This window comes from Struthio camelus, chromosome 12 (genome assembly GCF_040807025.1).
Source record: "Struthio camelus isolate bStrCam1 chromosome 12, bStrCam1.hap1, whole genome shotgun sequence".
NCBI lineage: Eukaryota > Metazoa > Chordata > Aves > Struthioniformes > Struthionidae > Struthio > Struthio camelus.
The window spans coordinates 4,885,277-4,903,293 of NC_090953.1; the positions used below are offsets into that span (position 1 = coordinate 4,885,277).

General features: G+C 42.0%; 1 protein-coding gene across 1 annotated transcript in view; it reads left to right on the forward strand.

Moving 5' to 3' along the window:
- Nucleotides 1–18,017, forward strand: part of ADAMTS17 (ADAM metallopeptidase with thrombospondin type 1 motif 17) — a 203,565-nt gene that overhangs the window by 180,468 nt on the left and 5,080 nt on the right. The window contains exon 22 of the mRNA XM_068958707.1: nt 15,646–15,823. Coding sequence (XP_068814808.1) covers nt 15,646–15,823 — 178 coding nt within the window. The remainder of the gene's footprint in view (nt 1–15,645; nt 15,824–18,017) is intronic.

The following is an 18,017-nucleotide window of genomic DNA, read 5'->3' on the forward strand; positions in this document are numbered from 1 at the left end:
GAAGGGGTTAACTGATTTTGGTTGTAGTTTTTTCTGGGATTAATACTTTTACCATATGCCATGTATGACCCAAATACTGCAACACAGGCTCATGGATGTGACCCAGCAAGTTTTAGAGAAGCATTTTACGAACAGGATAGAAAAGAGTATTAATGGACAGCTTAATCCTCCATAGGCAAAACTCACACAGCCATTCACTGGTTTGCCATAAAGATTCCCACCACAGACCAAAACTAGCTCATCAACTGTGGCCTTGCTATCTAAAAGCTACTGTATAAGCGATGCTGAAACTGCTTTCCACATCTGAAAAAACAAACTCCGAACAGTCCTGGCTAACAGGTTGAATTCTACAGAAAGGAGTTCATTAGCAGCATGATAAATCTGTGTTGTTTGGTGTTGTTACCGAATACTACTGGGGGAAAGTGCGGGGAAGCCTTAGTAGATTTGCGCAGAGACAGAAGGTAATTCAGAGCACTCCCAGCTGAATTCGGTTCCTCTGTCTCATACAGGTCTTGCAAGCTGAGTCTGATAGTACACTATTTTGTTACCGCAAATGCAAGACTAAAGTTGTGCAGCTGAATCTCACGCTGCTCTGAGCGCTACACGGCATAGTCCAGTCCCAGACTTAGTCCAACTGCCTGAAATGAAAGTAAGCCATCAATTTAAATGCAGAGCCAAAACCATCAGTCCCTACCTTTTGCCAGTGTTGTTCCTAAAGCATCTTTACATTACTGACTTTATGTTTGCGTAAAGGACTGAAATTTCCCAGGAATATTGTATTCCAGTTTAGTTTTATCTTATCTTTGTAACTGTGCTGTTCTTTAAACAGAAAGCCTACTTTGTGTTCTGGAATGTACGGCATGTGCAGAAACCACTGGGATACAGTAGTTGCATTTTACTTTCCAAAAACCCAAACTCCAGCAAGCAAAATCCAGTGAAATAGAGGCTCACGCTGGGCAAATCTGCAATTTATCTGCAATTGCATTTTTTTTACATTATGATTAGGAATTATAAATATTTATAAATATACTCTGTCATAGATATGTGAATTTAATGGTGTCACTGCTGGAGAATGCATTAAGAACCTGCCACATAGAAAAGGTCTGTATTTATGCTGAGCCAGGAATTTGTATCACAGAATGTTTAGAGTATTGAACATTATTTTATTCATAACCTGGCACACAGAATCCATGCAAGCTGGCCAAAAAAAACAGTTCCTATGTGTTAACAGGTGAAATAACATTATTTATTTATTTGTGGAATTTTAAAACGTTTTGGCATACCAATTGACCTGGATTCTCTTTATAGGGAAGAATATGAAATAATTGTGTATTCACTGATTACACGGATTGAAAGTTGAGTATTGTATGAATGGTTCCCATCTGATAAAGATGTTGGCTCTCTGCTAGAGAGGCTGCATTCATACATTGGTCACAGTAAATAGTGTTGCTGATGGATTTAGCATCTGCATGTGAGCAGGGCAGGATCAGTGCAAAACTACTTGTTATTTGCAATTCTTAACTCTGGGTCAGGATCCTCCCTGTGCAGAAGGACACAAAAGCTTAGGCACTGCATAAATAGAGGGCTTCTGCCTGCAGAGAGTTTGTACCAGCTCTCTGCTTCCTAGGAATTTCACCCTGTGAGAGTCCAGCAGGATGTGCTTGGATTTAGATTTGGGTTATAACGTGCATTTAAAATTCTAGACTTCCTGGTTGATTCTGACTGGACCCTTAGATCACACAGTTAGATTCTTATTTTCTGAGTAGAAGGATAAACAAAAGGCACCACTGAACTATTAGAAAAAGCTGTGGGTAGAGGCAGTCCTTCTAAGGAAATGTATTATCCCAGAAACACAGAGCGCTACAGTTTTTTGCGTTGAATTCAATTTTTTGCACATCCTGAGCACCAATTAGGATTTTCAACCTGAGGATTCCAGAACCTGTAATGCAGGGCTCTGACCTGGGGGGAGTACCTCTGTAGCTCTCAGCGACTCCTCTTTGGTGTTGTCTGGCATAAAACTGTTCATCCTTTAAGGAGAAACAGAGTCTGAGGCCGTTAGATTATAATGAACTCGGTAAAATCCACACTTCCAGAGTAAAATTCCATTGTAAAACATTGTTGCCAGTGCTCTAAAAATCTCTGTGAGAGAGTTTTGTGCTAACTAAAATGGAAACTTTTACTATTAATACAAATTGCTCTCAGAACAAGCAACAACTTTTTGAAATTGCTGCATTGTGCATTCCTTATTTGTTGTTAAGAATCATTAGGGTGCAAGTATAACGAACACTAGTAATTATCACAGATTAAAACAAGGGTCTTTGATGCTTTGCATGCAAACAGCTGATATGCTGCCTGCAGTCCTTAACTTTCCCAAACTATGATCATTTGTAGATATCAGGAAGTCACATTAGAAAGAGGCAAAACCTCATTAAAAAATCAAGTCCAGACACACCATATAAAAAGAACAGGCCAGGCTATTTGGGTGGTAATAGCAGACCATTGTTTTTATATTGTTAGGAGTATTATTTAGAAAATATGTGGCTTGTGTGCATGACAAGACAGGTAGGTCACTTGCCTAAGGAGCTCACAGTCCGATATAAATAATTCGCCTCCAGGCATGGCGCTCTGGGTGCAAAGAAGAGCTCCTGTGGTAGACAGCAATAAGACATGCTTGTCCTGTATAAGATCTTGGATCCTGTTGCAGTCAGAAGGTGCAGGAATGGGCAGCAGTAAAATCTCCAAAGCTGTGACAGACAAGTGGCGGTTTTGTGTCCTCAGGGCCCGACTCCGCTTCTGCGTAGCAGAAGTTAGGGCTGGAGGCAAAGCCTCATCCCCTGGCCTTAGTAACTGCTCTGCAGCCATTGCCTATCTGCACCCTAAAGAAGAGGGGGTTTGTTCCCCTTTCTCTCAGGGCTGTCTGCAGGTATCTCCTTGTTGCATTTTATAGCTGTGGAAAGGGTTTGGAGCTAATTGAGTAGCTTTGCCAAGCAGTCTGGGCTGTGATACTTTTGTGTTCCTAGAAAACTTACAGCTTACTTCAAGCATCCCATGAGGAAGTGGTTCATCTAATTCACTTTGCAGACATGTAGGGCCAACTCCATAAAGTTATCTAAATGCCTTTCGAGTTACCTGTGCTAGTTCAGCGCTTGAGGTTAACAGACTTTCTAATGTAATTCTAAAGACAGTACGTTATTCTGTTACCATTGACCATAATAACGTCTGTTGACAGTGCTGTTAAACTTCCAACCTGTCAACTTCTCTCTCAGACCTCTTAGCTTAAAGGGATATGATTACCATTTTTATTATTTAGCGCAGATGCAGCATTAGTATGATGAGCAACGTAACTAAAGTGTTCCCATCCCAGGAGGCTTTGAACCTAGCAGAATGATAGATTGCATAGTAGGAGACTCACTGAGGGTGTTAACCTGAAATTATTATTTTTTTACTGTTGCCTGGATTTTTCAGAATTGCAATTCATTATATCATTTTTTATATATGATGCAATATAGAAATGTGAATCGAAACCATCTCTCATTCAAGCTTTTCTTCCAAAAGGAAATTCCACATCCAATTTGTATTCAATTAAAGAAACAAACCTCTCATGGGCTCTTTCTAGTTTGACATAGTTCTTCCTGGTTTGAAATCTGAGCTGTTAAATGTTCTAGCACTGGAATAGAATTTACATTGTTATTGTAGCTGTGCTAATTAAAAGAATGAACACAGGTTGCTCATTTTCCCAAGACTTGCCTCAAATGCTTGGGCTGTTGAAAATATGCCTCCTGTTGCTTTAGCAGGACAGTAGTTCGTTCTTTCATGATGAATTGACATAGCTTAAAGTATTTTGCTTACAAAATTTATGTTAAAGATTGCATTCCTGCAAAGAAGGCAGGCAGCTAAAGATCAGAATGTGTCTTTATGTATATGGCTCTCTGGAAAGCTCAGCAGCGTGCGCCAGCTGACCGCTCAGGTGCAAATGTAGAGGCCGAGGCTGCATTTGTCTGGAGTTCCTCTTCTCCAGTTGGCTTATGGACTCTTCTAGGGTGTGACTGGAGAGGCAAGATTATATAGTGGGAGCAGTTCTCCGGAAGACTTTTATGGATTTCTCTTCATTTCCAGTTTTACTTAATTGTTTCACTGTTTTATATGCCTCAACCTACTCTATTTCTGTCTTGTGACTGAAGTATTACATTTTGAGCCAACAGCACAGAGTGGTTCAGGGTTCCCAGTTTCACTTTTTTTGGCTGTTCTGCTTTTAACTGGTATTATATCAAGGAAGCTAAATTTACAAGCAAGATACACTAACTTATTAGTGCTGACTTTCACAAGGGTGCATTTTCGGCTTTGTGGGCAGAGGTTTAGACATGAAACTTCTGTCCCTCAGGCAACAATTTAGCTCGTTACCCTATTACATTACATAGCCCAATGAAAAGATTTTTAGAAGAAGAAGGATACATAGTTGGCTAACAGAAGCCTTGTGGTATATTGGCTTTACCATGTTTTTTCTTTGCAGTTACAGTAGATGTTCTGTAAATGCTAAGGCCTATACTAATCTCGGATAACCCAATGTAAATCCAAGGTAGCTGTCTTTCATTGTTCCGTACAATCCATTGGCCACGAGCTAGGCATTTCACTTAGTTCACTTAGCGCAGTGGGTCAGATATCAGTCTCTCTTACATTAGTGTAAATCCAGATTAATTCAGCCACTTGAGTTACTGCGGGCTTATGCCAATGGCATCCAGATCAGAATCTGACCTGCTGGACTATGCAAGATCTTTGGCTCTTGTGGAGTAACCATCCAGATTCATGCTCTCAGTGAAAACAGAAATACCTGGCATATTAAGCTGAGCTTCCACTGGATAAAAAGGAGGGAAGTGGAGGAAAAATCTTTTTCTACCACTTCACATTTTGAGTAACCACCTGGCACAGCTTTGACTAGATTCACAATCCCAGAAACTGCAAAGCACTGGTAAGGATCAGCTTGGCAAAGTGTGATGTTAAGAAAGATTCTTGTTGCCAAATAGTGTCAGTAGTGATAAAGCACATTTGAAACTGCCTCTAGCCACCTGCCTTCCCTGGACATCAGTAGTTGCCAATTTCTTTACAGTATGTTGCTCAGCCTATGAAATGCTGGCTACAGGTTCTCATCCCAGGAGAATATTAACAATGGGAAGGAAAAAATCTAATTTCCTATAAGAGAAATCCTGGTTTTGAGCCAGACCTTGAGGTGTTTCATAGTGAAGATCAGCAGTCATTAATCACAACGGTGGTTATAACAATTTTGTAATTGCAAATTAATTATTTTGGTAGGATTACAGTGACTTGCATTCTATAAGAGATAAAACTCCTGACTTTGCAGTACACAAAGAACAATGTTTTTTTTCAAAAAACATTCTGCAATCTTCCAGTGCCAGGAAGACATGTTTTCCAAGTTCCAAATTTTGGGAACATGAAAAAAATTCTCCGTCTGCCTCACTTTTAGTGATTAACTCATGTTACATGATAAGAAGAGCAAATCAAGGACAGCTGTGGTTTGAGAGGTGCATTCAAAGCTGTTGTAAATATAGAAGCAAACTATCCTTTGTTCTAACATTCATTACAAATTCATGGCTTGACTTTGTCATCTCTTTATGATAAACCGTGGACAACTTGTTAATTCTTCGTAAAGGTCATAGCTTAGTTGATCTTCTACCTTGCAGAAAATAATTTTTTTGTTGAGTTGAGAAAAAACTCTACAAGAGACAGTCGCTTAGAACAGCAGTCACAACGTCGCAGCTGATGGACCCTTTCCTGTCTCTTAATCACTTTGGCTCAGCAAGCAACTTGATGACTTAGGGCTGCTTGTGTGCATTCAGCACTATAGACGTTGATGTCAGCAGATTGTCCATAGGCCTCACTGATCCAGTCAGTTGTTGTCCAGAAGGTGATAGGCCTGGATATGACAGGATAGGACCCAACAGGTTTCTGTATTCCAACTTTATGCTTCCCTGGGCCTAGACATGACCAGGAGCCAGTGCATCAGAGTATCTTAAACCCAACCACTGCCCTATGGACTGCTCTAAGTCATACAGCAAGTACCAGTTCCCCACAGTTTATTCCTCTGGTCAGCAATCACTGATGTGCGAGCCACAGCCTCTCATGGCACAGCTCCTCTTCAAGATACCCCTGGCTACCGAGGATGAGAACAAATGGCCCATACTGTGTTGTATCAGATGGAGATACTCCTGAATTCGGGAAAGCTGATGACAGCATCCTAGTAGGACTTTTGCGCAGCCTTTTAGAAAGGAATATGAGAAGCCATAGCTATGCCTTTCTGAAGCAGGATGAGTTTTGAGTTGTGACGAGCTAAAACCATCATCTTTAGCTTAACCTCCACCGGGGAAAAGCAGATCTCAGTGTGCAAAAAACTTTGTGTTTATCTTACAAAGCAGCAACAACATCTCTCTTCTGCTGCAGTGAAGTCAGTTTTATTCATAATACTATGGGCCAAATCACTCACCCACTGAAGTCAGTGGCCAGCTCCCAATGACTTCGCTGAGTTAAGGATTTCAGCATAGAAGTAGAGTTTCTGGCTCACGGCTTGCAGTTTATATATGGCAAAGCTCCAAGGCTGTTGGTTATTTTTTGTCATCTTCACTGCCGGTGCAGGGGGTACTGGAGTTTTTCTCTGTTCCATTTACTATTTTATTCCACAAGCTTAAGTAAAAGAGAAAGGAGCCACCCTAAATCTAGAATAAGGGTCCTGAGAAAAAGACTTGGGTAAGTGAAGTAAAAGCCTCAGAAGGGGAGATATGAGCAGCTCATCTCCAAGATCCTGCTACCATTTAATGAATCTGTCAATCCATGGTTTATGGGCTACTTAAAGCCCAGCGCAAGGACCTTCTACTGCCTTGTTGATGAAGTAGCACATCAAATGAGGTCAGCTACTTTTAGGAGTGGTTGTTGTATTCAAGGTGTCACTTTCAGATAATCCCTTACTTTTAACATGTATGCTTTAAGAACAACTTTTACTTGGGGGTGACCGTCATTTTCTAGGTATGTAATCTCTTAATTAACTGAAACGCTAACCATTTCCTGAGCTGAAAACTGTGCCTGCACTTTTTTCCCTGGGATCTCTATGTCTTTAGGCTGTTTACAGCTTTAACAAAAAAAGGGCTGTTGGGGTAATGCATCCTTCCGGAATTACACTCTTAACAGTTCTCTGGTCTCAGTCATAATCATGAAGGGTCCTGCCACCATCAAGTAGAACTGATTGCTCTCTTGTAGACAAACTTAAATGTACTGAGGTGTAACTGTGGCACAGAAACATATGCTGATGCTTAGAAACAGTTTTGGGTCCAAATATGAAATTATATGGTTTCTTCTTTGTTCTATATGGTACCAGGGGACTTTCAGAAGGAGGTTTCTTCTTTGTCAGTGCTGAATATTGCACGTAAGTAGGTTAGAAAAAAAAGAAATAAATGTAGTTTTCATACCTCTGCTATAAATATGTGTTTCAGGGAAGACAGAAAGGTTAAGAGCTCAGCTCTTCCACAGGTTTCTGTATGGTCATGGGTCCATCACTTATTGGAGTTTATGTCACTGGGCCCTCACCATCTGATGGGTAGGTGCCTTAGCTGAGATATTTGCTAGGCTCCATTTGCAGTCATCATAAAGTAGGCAGCTCCAGTAATTCATCTCATTGCGTTAGCAAAGTCTGAATTGCCCTTTGGAATAGGGATCTCTCTCTGCTGACTGTAAAGAGAACCTAAACAGAGCTCATCCAGCAAGATGAATCCCACCTCTTTCACTCTTTGAGCCTCTGTCCCTTGGCTGTGAAATGTCTTTAGTTATGGTCAGAGAGGTAAAAATTGTATATTGGTACTAGACCAAGTTGGATCCTCTCTCTAGACTTGTGGTAACTGCCAGCCGTGGTTGATGCAGCTGTATGTGTAAGCCTAGGCATGGAAAGCAAAGAGACGCTGACACCAGCGCTGGCCACGTCAGTCCTCTGGGGACTGAAGCTACAGGAGCTGACGTCTCCTGCTCATGCCCTTGAGGCAGTGACTGCTTCTTGTTTGTACCACAGCTAGCACAGCTCATCTCAGCTGGAGTTTCTGGGAACATCCCTAGTAGAAATTATTTTGATGAATCTTTAGGAAGAGAGAATGTGCTGGAGGAAGGCCGTATTCACGAGTGTTTTGTTTGAAGTGGAGCGCTTTCTGTTGTAGTATTATTGTCTCATGTTCCACTTCAGCTTCCAGTGCTCCTATTAATTGGAAGAATAACTTTTTCCTTTTTGATAGTTTTTATTAAAAAACCTAGTTCATTAAGTGCCTTTTTTCTGATAGAGAATGAAAGCCTCCCACCAAGATCAATGGATTTTTAATGGAATTCCACCATGACTATTTTACTTCCTTTTCAATGTGGAAAAGAAGAAAGCATGAAAGACAAGCCTGTTCAAATATTGGCATTCATTTTCTCTGCGTTAGTCTGAGATGCTGATACAGTGTCTTGGATTATGCCTTTAAAAAAATGAACAGTAGGTAATTCACAATTCAAAGCTTGTGCTACCCAGGTGAAGGGGTTTTTCCCCCTTGAATCCTTCTGACATGCGGTATGTGTTGCTAGGAGGGGCTGCTGTAATTTTGCAATCTTTCCAACAGCCTTCTGAGATTTATAACGACCACTGAGGCATTAAGGTGACAATTTTCCAGAACATCTTTAAATTAATATCAACCTGCTGGTCATCCGTTGTTTGACTATGCAAAGAGATGAAGTGCAGCGTTAGTTCAGCATCACACGTTTGAAAGCTGAGTGGCTCCCTGCCCACAGAACTCAGACAGGACTGAGATGACACAGATGAGCAGTCTCTTGCTGAAATTAAGAGTCTTAATGGAGCCTTTAATCATTATTTTAAAATATATTACGTTTAGGTATCATAGATCATTAAGTGATGAATAACTAAGATGTTTATTTGGTGGAGTTTCAGTTTGCAAGACGTTCTTTTGTGGTAACCTCTGCAACAGCAGTTGGTGTGGGACTACACCTCGTGTAGCCCCTAAAAAACATTGCTCAGCATAGGCAGTAAAACTCGCTGTAGAAGTGGGGTAGGTCCTCAAGCAGTTGTCCTGAGTTGAGCTGTGTGATCCCATGGTTACGTAGTTGTCTGTGGCTATCTAGCTTGCTTAAAGTTAGCTCAAGTATGCCTTGTTACATAAGGTGTTTGTCAGAATAATTGTCATGAGGTCTTATGGATGGAATAATACGGAGGATTTCCAGATTGTACATGCCCCAGATCGAAACAATGTGTGCTTGTTATAGGTGGCGTGCTAGGGTATGGCATCTTATAAGCAATACCATATCATTTCACGCCTTTACTTTTGTTACTTAATCCTGTTCTTGAAAGCCAGTTTGAAGGCTCCTGAGAGGTAAACAGGCATTACTGGTGTAACAACTTAAATGACATTTCCTCATTACCACCCACCTGGGCTGCATTGCACAAGTACTTAGGGGCACTGTCACTACCCAGAATATTCATGTGTTCAGCTCTTAATCTCTGAACTGTCTGTACACAATGGAACTTTTCAGAATAGCAAAGGCAAGCTTAATTACGCAGTGAGACATGCTGCTGGTCAGGTCTTGTTCCTTAGGGTCATGCAGTTTAAAAGCACAAAAACTGCTGTAGGCAGTTCTCAAAGACTGCTCCTCTCTTCTCCTTCTAAGATACTGTCACATAAGGCATGAGCATATTCTGCTATAATTTATTATTTCCTCCATATTGAAGAGTAGGCACTTTTTCTTGGCTAAATTAAACAAATCAGTCATTTCACAAGTTTCCGAATGAAAGATTGTTGTAAGCAAGACCAGATACGTTCTCTTTACAGACCTGGGGTTTAAAAGGGAAAAAAAAAAAAAAAACCAGAACAAGGAAGCTTGAAAAACAGCTTACAGTTTGCTTTGGGCTAATTAGATCTTATCAGCGAAAAGACAGAAATTTCTTTCTTGAGTGTGATGCCATAGTGAAAGTTGAGCTGGTGTTTGTAAAAGTGTATTGCATGCTGCTTTTCAGTTAAAACTTCAGAGTTTAAATTAGCAATATTTATAAAAAGCCTGCTGTGAAGGTGTGTGGAGCACTGACTTTCGGAGCACACACATGTATATTATTAAGATCTTGGGAACAGAGCAATTATAGGACATTTGTCATTCATCTCAGATGCTGTATTAGAATGTTATTAATAGGAACCTGTCTTGCCTTTTTTCTGACTTTCATAGAGGCAAGAAATAAGACCCTTGGGGGAACAACGCTCTACTCTTTCCTAACGCCTTGAAAATCTTAAACTCTGAAGTCAGTAAAGCATGACTCTATCTCTGAATATTAAAGTTTTAGCCATAGCGTTATCCTTGGCTTCAGCATCTTTCAGCAAATTGGGGACAAACTAGTATCTTGAAACATCAAATGCCTACATACTGATGGATAAAAAAGGAAAACATCTTGCCTTCAGGTCAGTTATCATTGTCATCTTGAACTCTCTCTCTCCGGAAGAGATTAGCCTTTTAAATATTCTTGTACATCCAGAACTGGCTGAAGGGATGCCATGACCGTCTGCTGGAAGCAACAGACCTCTGGTGGTAGAAAAATGATATTTCTAAAGGTAAGACATGGCCTGAAGGCATCCCTGCCAGGCCCGCAATCCTCACCTAGGGCATAAGCAACGCTCCATTGTCCCATTCAGTTCTGAACACATCACAGCCTTTTCTCTGTAGTGGTAAATCTATACTTTCTTCTAACGGTGTTAACCCTCAACACTTTGGGCTGCTTCCTTTTACTCATTCCTCCAGCTGCCCAAAAGCAGGCCTGCCCTGGCTTCATTCAGACACATTTCTGTCTCCTTCCCTGGCTATCTTTTGCAGATCAGGAGTTGATGAAGTCCCTGACAGATCTCAGAACTTACTGTAAATTCATTCTATTTCAATACCCAGTATTTTCCTGAGGCATTTACTTTCAAAGCAATTAGACATCTGTCTTCACCTTTGGTAGGTTTCAAGCTTTCATATCAGTATCCTAAGGTGGAAATAACATTCCGGTTGAAAAATCATAGTTTGATCTTAAAGTTGGTGATTTTCAGTGAGTAAATCTTCTTTAAGCTGATGAATGCAGCTGCTGCCTTGAGAATTTGTGAGTTTATTTCCTTCTGGATATCCCCACTGGCTTGCATGTTACTGCCAAGGAATGTGAATGGGGGCACTTCTGGTTTTCCTTTTGCCTTCTCAAGCAGTGCTTGAACTAGGGTTCTCATTAGGTTCACTTTTCATTAACCCCTCTCTTTTAGAGTGTTGAACAATCCTTTGATCTTTGTGTGTTGGTTGATTTCCTATTTACAATGGCTGTATTGTCAGTAAAATCTGGATCCTTTAGTGTCCTGTGGTTAAGCTACGCACAGTTTGCATATGCATTTGTCTGATAGTGGTATCACTGACAGTGCCTAGTGGAAGGGAAAAAACGCTTCTTTGTCTGACACCAATGTCTGCATTCAACCACTTGCCCAAGTCCCCAGCTTCCCAGGCTAAGCAAGTTGCTGGAGGATTTTCTCGCAGTACTTGAAACACAGCTCAGGTAGCGTCGACAGAGATCCACACAATTCTGTACCAGGCTCCAGAACTAGTGCTCTAGCTTCGCAGATCACTTCACTCCGTTGCACCATCAAAACAACATGAGTATTGTGGAATTCTGTCAGTGCTTAGGAAGGCTTTTCAGAACATCAGAGTATTTTTGTAAATAGCAGAGTAACAACTCAGTATTTCCCCAAAACATCCACTGTGTGTCAGCAGTATTTGAAATACAGTCAGCACAATTTCACTGTGCGGCAGTGGAGCCTCTCAGCGTTCTGCACTGTGGCAGAGCATCAGCCGAGACTAGATCCGATGCAGGGCCATAACGCTGCTTTCAGCTCCTGCAGCCCAGCCCACGTGCTGCCATGAGCAATTTGCTCTCTCCAGCAGCTGGTGGTTGCCTGGGAGTTCTTCTGTTTGCAAGAACGCTACAGCAGCTTTCCTTCCTGCAGTCCTCAGATCCTGTATCCAAGCCTGAGGGTCTTGTATCAGAGGGCCCACAGTGAATCTAGCCTTGAAAACTGTTCAGTGGGTATATTTACTTGCACCATAAATATCTGGGCAGAGAGAGGCTGTAGCAATGCATTTAGCTAGCCAGAGCAGGAGAAAAGGTATTTATGGGAATCTGCTGTTCAGTTGGAGTTTGACTGTTTTGCCGCTTTTAATGATATTGTCTCTTCTTAGTGTAGCACAAGTAACAATTCCCTCTTTGTATATATTTTGTATCTATTCCTATTTCCTATTGAAATTCCTAGGCAAAGAGACTATCCAAGAACAGAGTTGAAAATTTTGTCTTAAAATAAGCCAGATGTCCAACCTTCCTTTAGCTGCCAAGCCCAAAAGAGTTCAAGAAAGATGTTAAAATCTGTCTTCCTGGCTGTGAAAAACTAATTGCATAGCATAGGTGATGATCCCAGTCTCCCAGGAGAAGGAATAAAACTGCTTCAGGCAAAAACTGCTGTTATTTGTCTAAGGATCGGAGTTGGCAGTGTCTATGGAAAAAGTTTCATTGCTTGCCCTCCTTGCTGGCTAACAAATGCAGAGACAGAAGCGCAGACATAGGTAGGTGCGCATTTGTACATCAGGATCTGAAAACCGTATTCACCTTATGAGAAAACTGCATTTTTTTTTCTTTTTGGTAAGAGCGTTGTTCCTAAATTCAGGCAGTGCCAAAAGGCCAGAGACAAGGGTTTCAGACCCGCTATGTTACAGTCATGTCAAGGGGCCCCGTGGCCTCGGACAAGTTACTTTATGCTTACACGATACAACTATTATTTTGTATGTAAGATGGACGTATAATTCACTCCCCTTGCCAAGAGTTTTGTGAGGATTAAGGTTAGTAAAGCACTCTGAAGACTAAAAGTGCCATTGAAATCCCAAGGATTAGAGGTTGCATTTGGCTGGTGAAGGGAAAGGGACTAATAGATGAATTTATAACCATAAAAAATTGTTAGCTTTAACTCCAAACGTAGTGGTCGTGCCTGACTGGCTTCCAGACCAGTGAAAGTCGCTGAAGGTGCCCGCGGCTGGGAAGCAGCAGAGGGGCACCCACAACTAATGAAATGCCTGCGTCTCACCACAGAAACTGAAGTTATAAGAGGGATTTAAATGAGGGACTTTTAAGGATTGCTTTTTGGAATACTTCACCATAGGACATAGAAGCAAAGGGCTAATTCAGCTTAGTCCTAAATACCATAATCATTACAGAAATATTAATAGACAGTAATGAAATTATGATGTAAACATGAACATCTAAGTGCAAAGAAATATGTGGTAAACTAATCTATTGACACTAAATAGAAATAAGGATGATGAAACAAACAAGCATTTACTAAAAAGTTAAAATTCCAAAATACATTTAAAGCTTTTAATTTAGCATGACTGCTACCTTCCAAATCCTATAAGCAGGTCTTGGAGGGGCTGCATAGTTGGAAATATAGAGGTACACATCCTGGCACACCAGGATGGCCTAGTGGCAAAGTCCAGCAGGGGATCTGAGCCAGAGGCTGTTCAGAATAGAGAAATTTGATCTAGAGAAATGCAATGGGGGAAAGGATAGGAATAAAGAGCAGGTGTAGTATAAGGGAGAATTTAAGAGAAAAACAAACACAAATTTGGTGAGCATACCAAAGACAGGAAACTGGTTCAATAAACAGTCGTTAGTATGAGCAACTAAAGAAGATAATTGAGAGTGTGTGTTATCTTTGACAACAGGCTTCACCGATCCTACAGTTCCTCTTACCCAGAAATAAAGAGTGCACATCACGCAAATGCATTTCTGCACTGGGTGGTCTGAAGTAGGGCTCCACCAGCTCTGTTTGATGTGGTCCTGTGCATCTGAGGCCAGTTTTCGTCAGGCCTTTCACTGATCCACACAGGAAGGAAAAGCTTCCTGCGCTCCAGTCCAGAGCAAGGCTAGCCTTCTTGTATCCAATGTTCTTTGAGAAGCAGCAGGGGTTTCTTGTGATACTTCCTGAACAAAATAACCACAGCTTTGCTGGGCTCTCCCCTAGATGGAAGAGATGGAAAATGAGGTGAATCCATATATTCTTTTGCCCCAGCTCCTAGTCTTACAGTCATCCCCACTGCATACATGTAGTTGGTATTTGGACTTCAGTCTGAGGCCTGATCTCAGCAGAGCAGCCCAGGCACAAACCGGAGGACAGTCCGTCCCATAGATCTCATCCTGTGAACTGTGTGCATTGCCTTGCTATGTTTCCACTTTGCCCATGTGTACCGCATGCCTTTTGGAGTTCCCAGCGGTTCAGTGCAGCGGAGCTGTTGCATCTCTCCATTCAGTCTGTCAAGATGCTTCACAAGCCGTTCTCCCCTCAGGATCTGAACAGCTTTCAGCCTCAATGGTACTTGTCTTTTGAGCCTCATAAATGTTTGGCGTGCTATTTTTAATAACCACCACTCTGAGGCAACAGTGTTTCACTGGGAGGACCTCGTTCACTGCATTGACCTTATTGAAAAACAGCAGAGTAAAGAAATTAGGATCTTTTTAATACCATCCTAATTGTATATCCCGTGTTTTCCCCCACCTCCTCCTCTTCCCCCATCGTTTGCTTGTGTGTGGCTCTAGCAGAAATAGGAATCTTACCAAAGCCCTGCAACCCATTGTTTCTTTATTTTAAATGCAAGGATCTTTTATTAACTCCAGCTGGTGCACCTCACTGTGCTCAATGTGTTTGCTTTATTAAAATTGAACAGCGTGCAAGTAGGACATTGTAAATCACAAGTGACTGGGCGAGAGGAAGAGGGAGGGAGAGGTAGGGACTCCAATTGCATGACAACAAAGAAAGCATATAAACAGGCTGGGCCTCCTGGCAAGTAGAAGCCAAAACTCATGGAGTACAATTTGCAATTGCTCCCAGGAGGACAGATGAGTGCCAGACGGTTAGCAGGGATAGATGAGGCTGAATACTTGAATACCTGATGTTTCCTCCTGTATACTGGAATAGAACTTCTCTAGAGGTCTGGGCATGCAGAAGGAGCTGCCTGCCTCTGCTGTAATCCTTGATTTTATCTTATGGCAGTGTCTGGCAGTGGTCCTCTTTTCCCTGGAAGAAGCTTTGGTACAACTGTTAAAAGTCCTGGAGAGGGCTTTCAAATCAAGGCAACCAGTTCCACTGGGTCCCTCATAGAGAGGGAGGCAATATTTGGCAGTATGTATTTTCCAGCTTTGCCTCTTTGTGGCTGGTGGAGGGAGTTGCATCTCTACCTGCTCCCTGTTACGGGCATCTGGAGAGACAGCCAGTGTAGGCGGACTCAGAGGATGAAATGAGTCCGGACAGAAAGGCAACGGCTCCCTTCCCTGCGCTGGGACAGTTCCTCTGCTCACAGCACTCCATGGAGCTGGGAAATCTTCAGAGACAAATATAACAGCTGCGTGAAGGGTCCCTGTCTGTCGTGTCCCCTGTTGTGAAGTCCCCAGCACCATAGTTAGCTGCCAGTCTGCTTCAGCCCTGGCAATGACTTTTTATGGCATACTTGTGTGTGTGGTTTTTGAAACTACTCTGCCTGGACCGTGTCTCAGTCCATTCTCTCCTCCAGTGCTCCGCAACTTGTGGGAAGGGTCTCCAGTCACGCGTGGTACAGTGTATGCACAAAGTTACCGGGCGCCATGGCAATGAGTGCCCTGTCCTGTCCAAGCCAGCCGCCTACAGGCAGTGCCACCAAGAGGTCTGCAATGAGAAGATAAATGTCAACACAATTACCTCGCCCAGACTTGGTGAGTGAGGGATACTGGGGGGAAGGGGCCACCTACGACTCGTAAGCAGACACAAGACACCAAAGCCCAGACTCTTAGTATACCCAGTGTGGTAAAGGTGGGGCTTCAGAGCATTGACCAGGGCCATAAATTTTGAGAGGGGCCCCCCAGTCTTTTCTAGCTCTTTTGTGAATGGGTCCTCTCATTCATCAGTCCTAGCCTCAGGCCTCCACCAAGCTGGAGCACTCACTGGTGGAGAGACCTGTGAGACCAGCAGGAGCAGACAAGTGTGTGATTGATTGATTGATCACAGAGGTGAGGGAGCTGACGGGCATATCTTTCTGAATCACAAACATCTTCTCACCCTGCTTTCACTGCGGTGAGTGTAAAGTATGATACTTCATTCATCTGTGCCCTAAGGAAAGTGCATGACCTTGACAAATAGAGCATCGCTTTTTTTTTTTTTTTTTCTGAAAGGGCTATTGCTTTTCATTTGCTGCCCCAAGAATGTGGTTTAATGAATTAATTTTTCCCTGGGAGGCAAGAGAGCATTCAGACTCTTTCTCTGAACCCTTTGATTTTCTGCCACTGTCTTTCACCTCACCCTCCCTGTGTCCCCTGTGTGTGTGGCCGATTTGAGTATACGGTGATAAGCCATCTGTTTCCAAAAACACCTTCACACTGTGTTTAAAAAGTGGTTCTAAGAATGCTTCTGTTAATATAAAGTGGTGGGAATCCATGATTTGCCACGTCATATTTGCACAGTTTATAGGAGGATAAAAGTGTTTTTTTTTTCAAACTTCAGCCTTTTGTGTTCAGCCACAGCAAGAAACAAATCAGTTTCTTCAGTGTCTTTACATTTCACGCATCATAACCAGTAAGATTAAGCTAAACTAAGCCATCCACTGCACTGACGCAGCTTCATGGGTGCCTCCCATTGCTTTCAGTACAAGAGACTGGCTTGTAAATAAACCTGCTGAGAGCTTACTGGAAAGAGCAACCCACACCCTCTCTCCAGTGCTAGACTTGCAAGCTAAGAAGAGCCTAAGACACACAAAAAGGCAGAGTTGCTACATAATTGAGAAACATTTCTGACTTTTTAGAGTTAAATAATATTTAAACTAGGGCTGGACTTGAGGCTTCTGACCTGAGTTTTTTTTCCCCAAAGTCAGTAATACTTTTCACAACTGTTTAAAAGAATATGGAAAATTTTCTTGCAAATGCAGTCAAACTGAGAAGCTTCTAAACTCTTTGTTTAAGAACATGAGAGAGTACTTCCCAGATATTTTAGCACTAAGAGCATAGCGGAGGGAAAACATTTCGTTTGAGAAGTAAGCCTTTGATACACTGATGAGACAAGAAATCCATCCTAATTCACATTTTAGGACAAAGCAATAAAAAGCTCATGTGTTTAGAAGACTGGGGAGGCTCAAGTCCCTGCTGAAAGTAATCTGCAAGTAATTTTGGATGCTTTTGTTTCTAAACCAGGCTTGGAATCACCAGGGCCAGAAACAATGATATTTGATATTAGCAGAAAGATATATCATTGAGTGTCTTCCTGCATACAAACAAATTCTCACTGGATTATCTTTGAACAAAAATTTCTGTTCTCTGCAATAGAAACCTCATGGAAAAATTATATGGAAAAAAACTCCAGGAGTCCACAAAACCTGTGTTGCCTTTTCCCGGCTCCAGAATGTTTTTCATCCTGGGTAACATTTTCAGAAGTATCTAAGTGTGGAGTTCACCTCACCTGACTTTCACATCTGCGCCCGGTGTACCTTAGTGAAAAGAAAGACATTCAAATGGATTTACTCCTCCCCTCAGATACCTGGCCTGTGTATGTCCTAGACATGCTTATCTTATGCACTACCTGTAAAGGTCCTTGGACCTCTGGTTTATAGCAAACACCTAATTTTTAAACAAGTGAAACATGTTAGAGGCCCAGTCTTTTTTGTGGCTCAGTGCCTTCTGTGATATGAAGTCTCTCATCTCAGATTAAGGTGAGTCTCAGATGGTTTACTGAGATTTAGCCAGCTGTATCCCATCTCCTGCCCGCTGCACCCAATAGGAACCCAACAGGTGTGGGGAGATGCAGATCAAACACTCTCAGAGCCTCTCCACCACTGGTGGACTCTCAGAAACCACTCCACCTGCTCCTTGTTCACAGTGATCACTTCCACTTGCTTTTAATTTTTTTTTCTCGCAGTCAAAT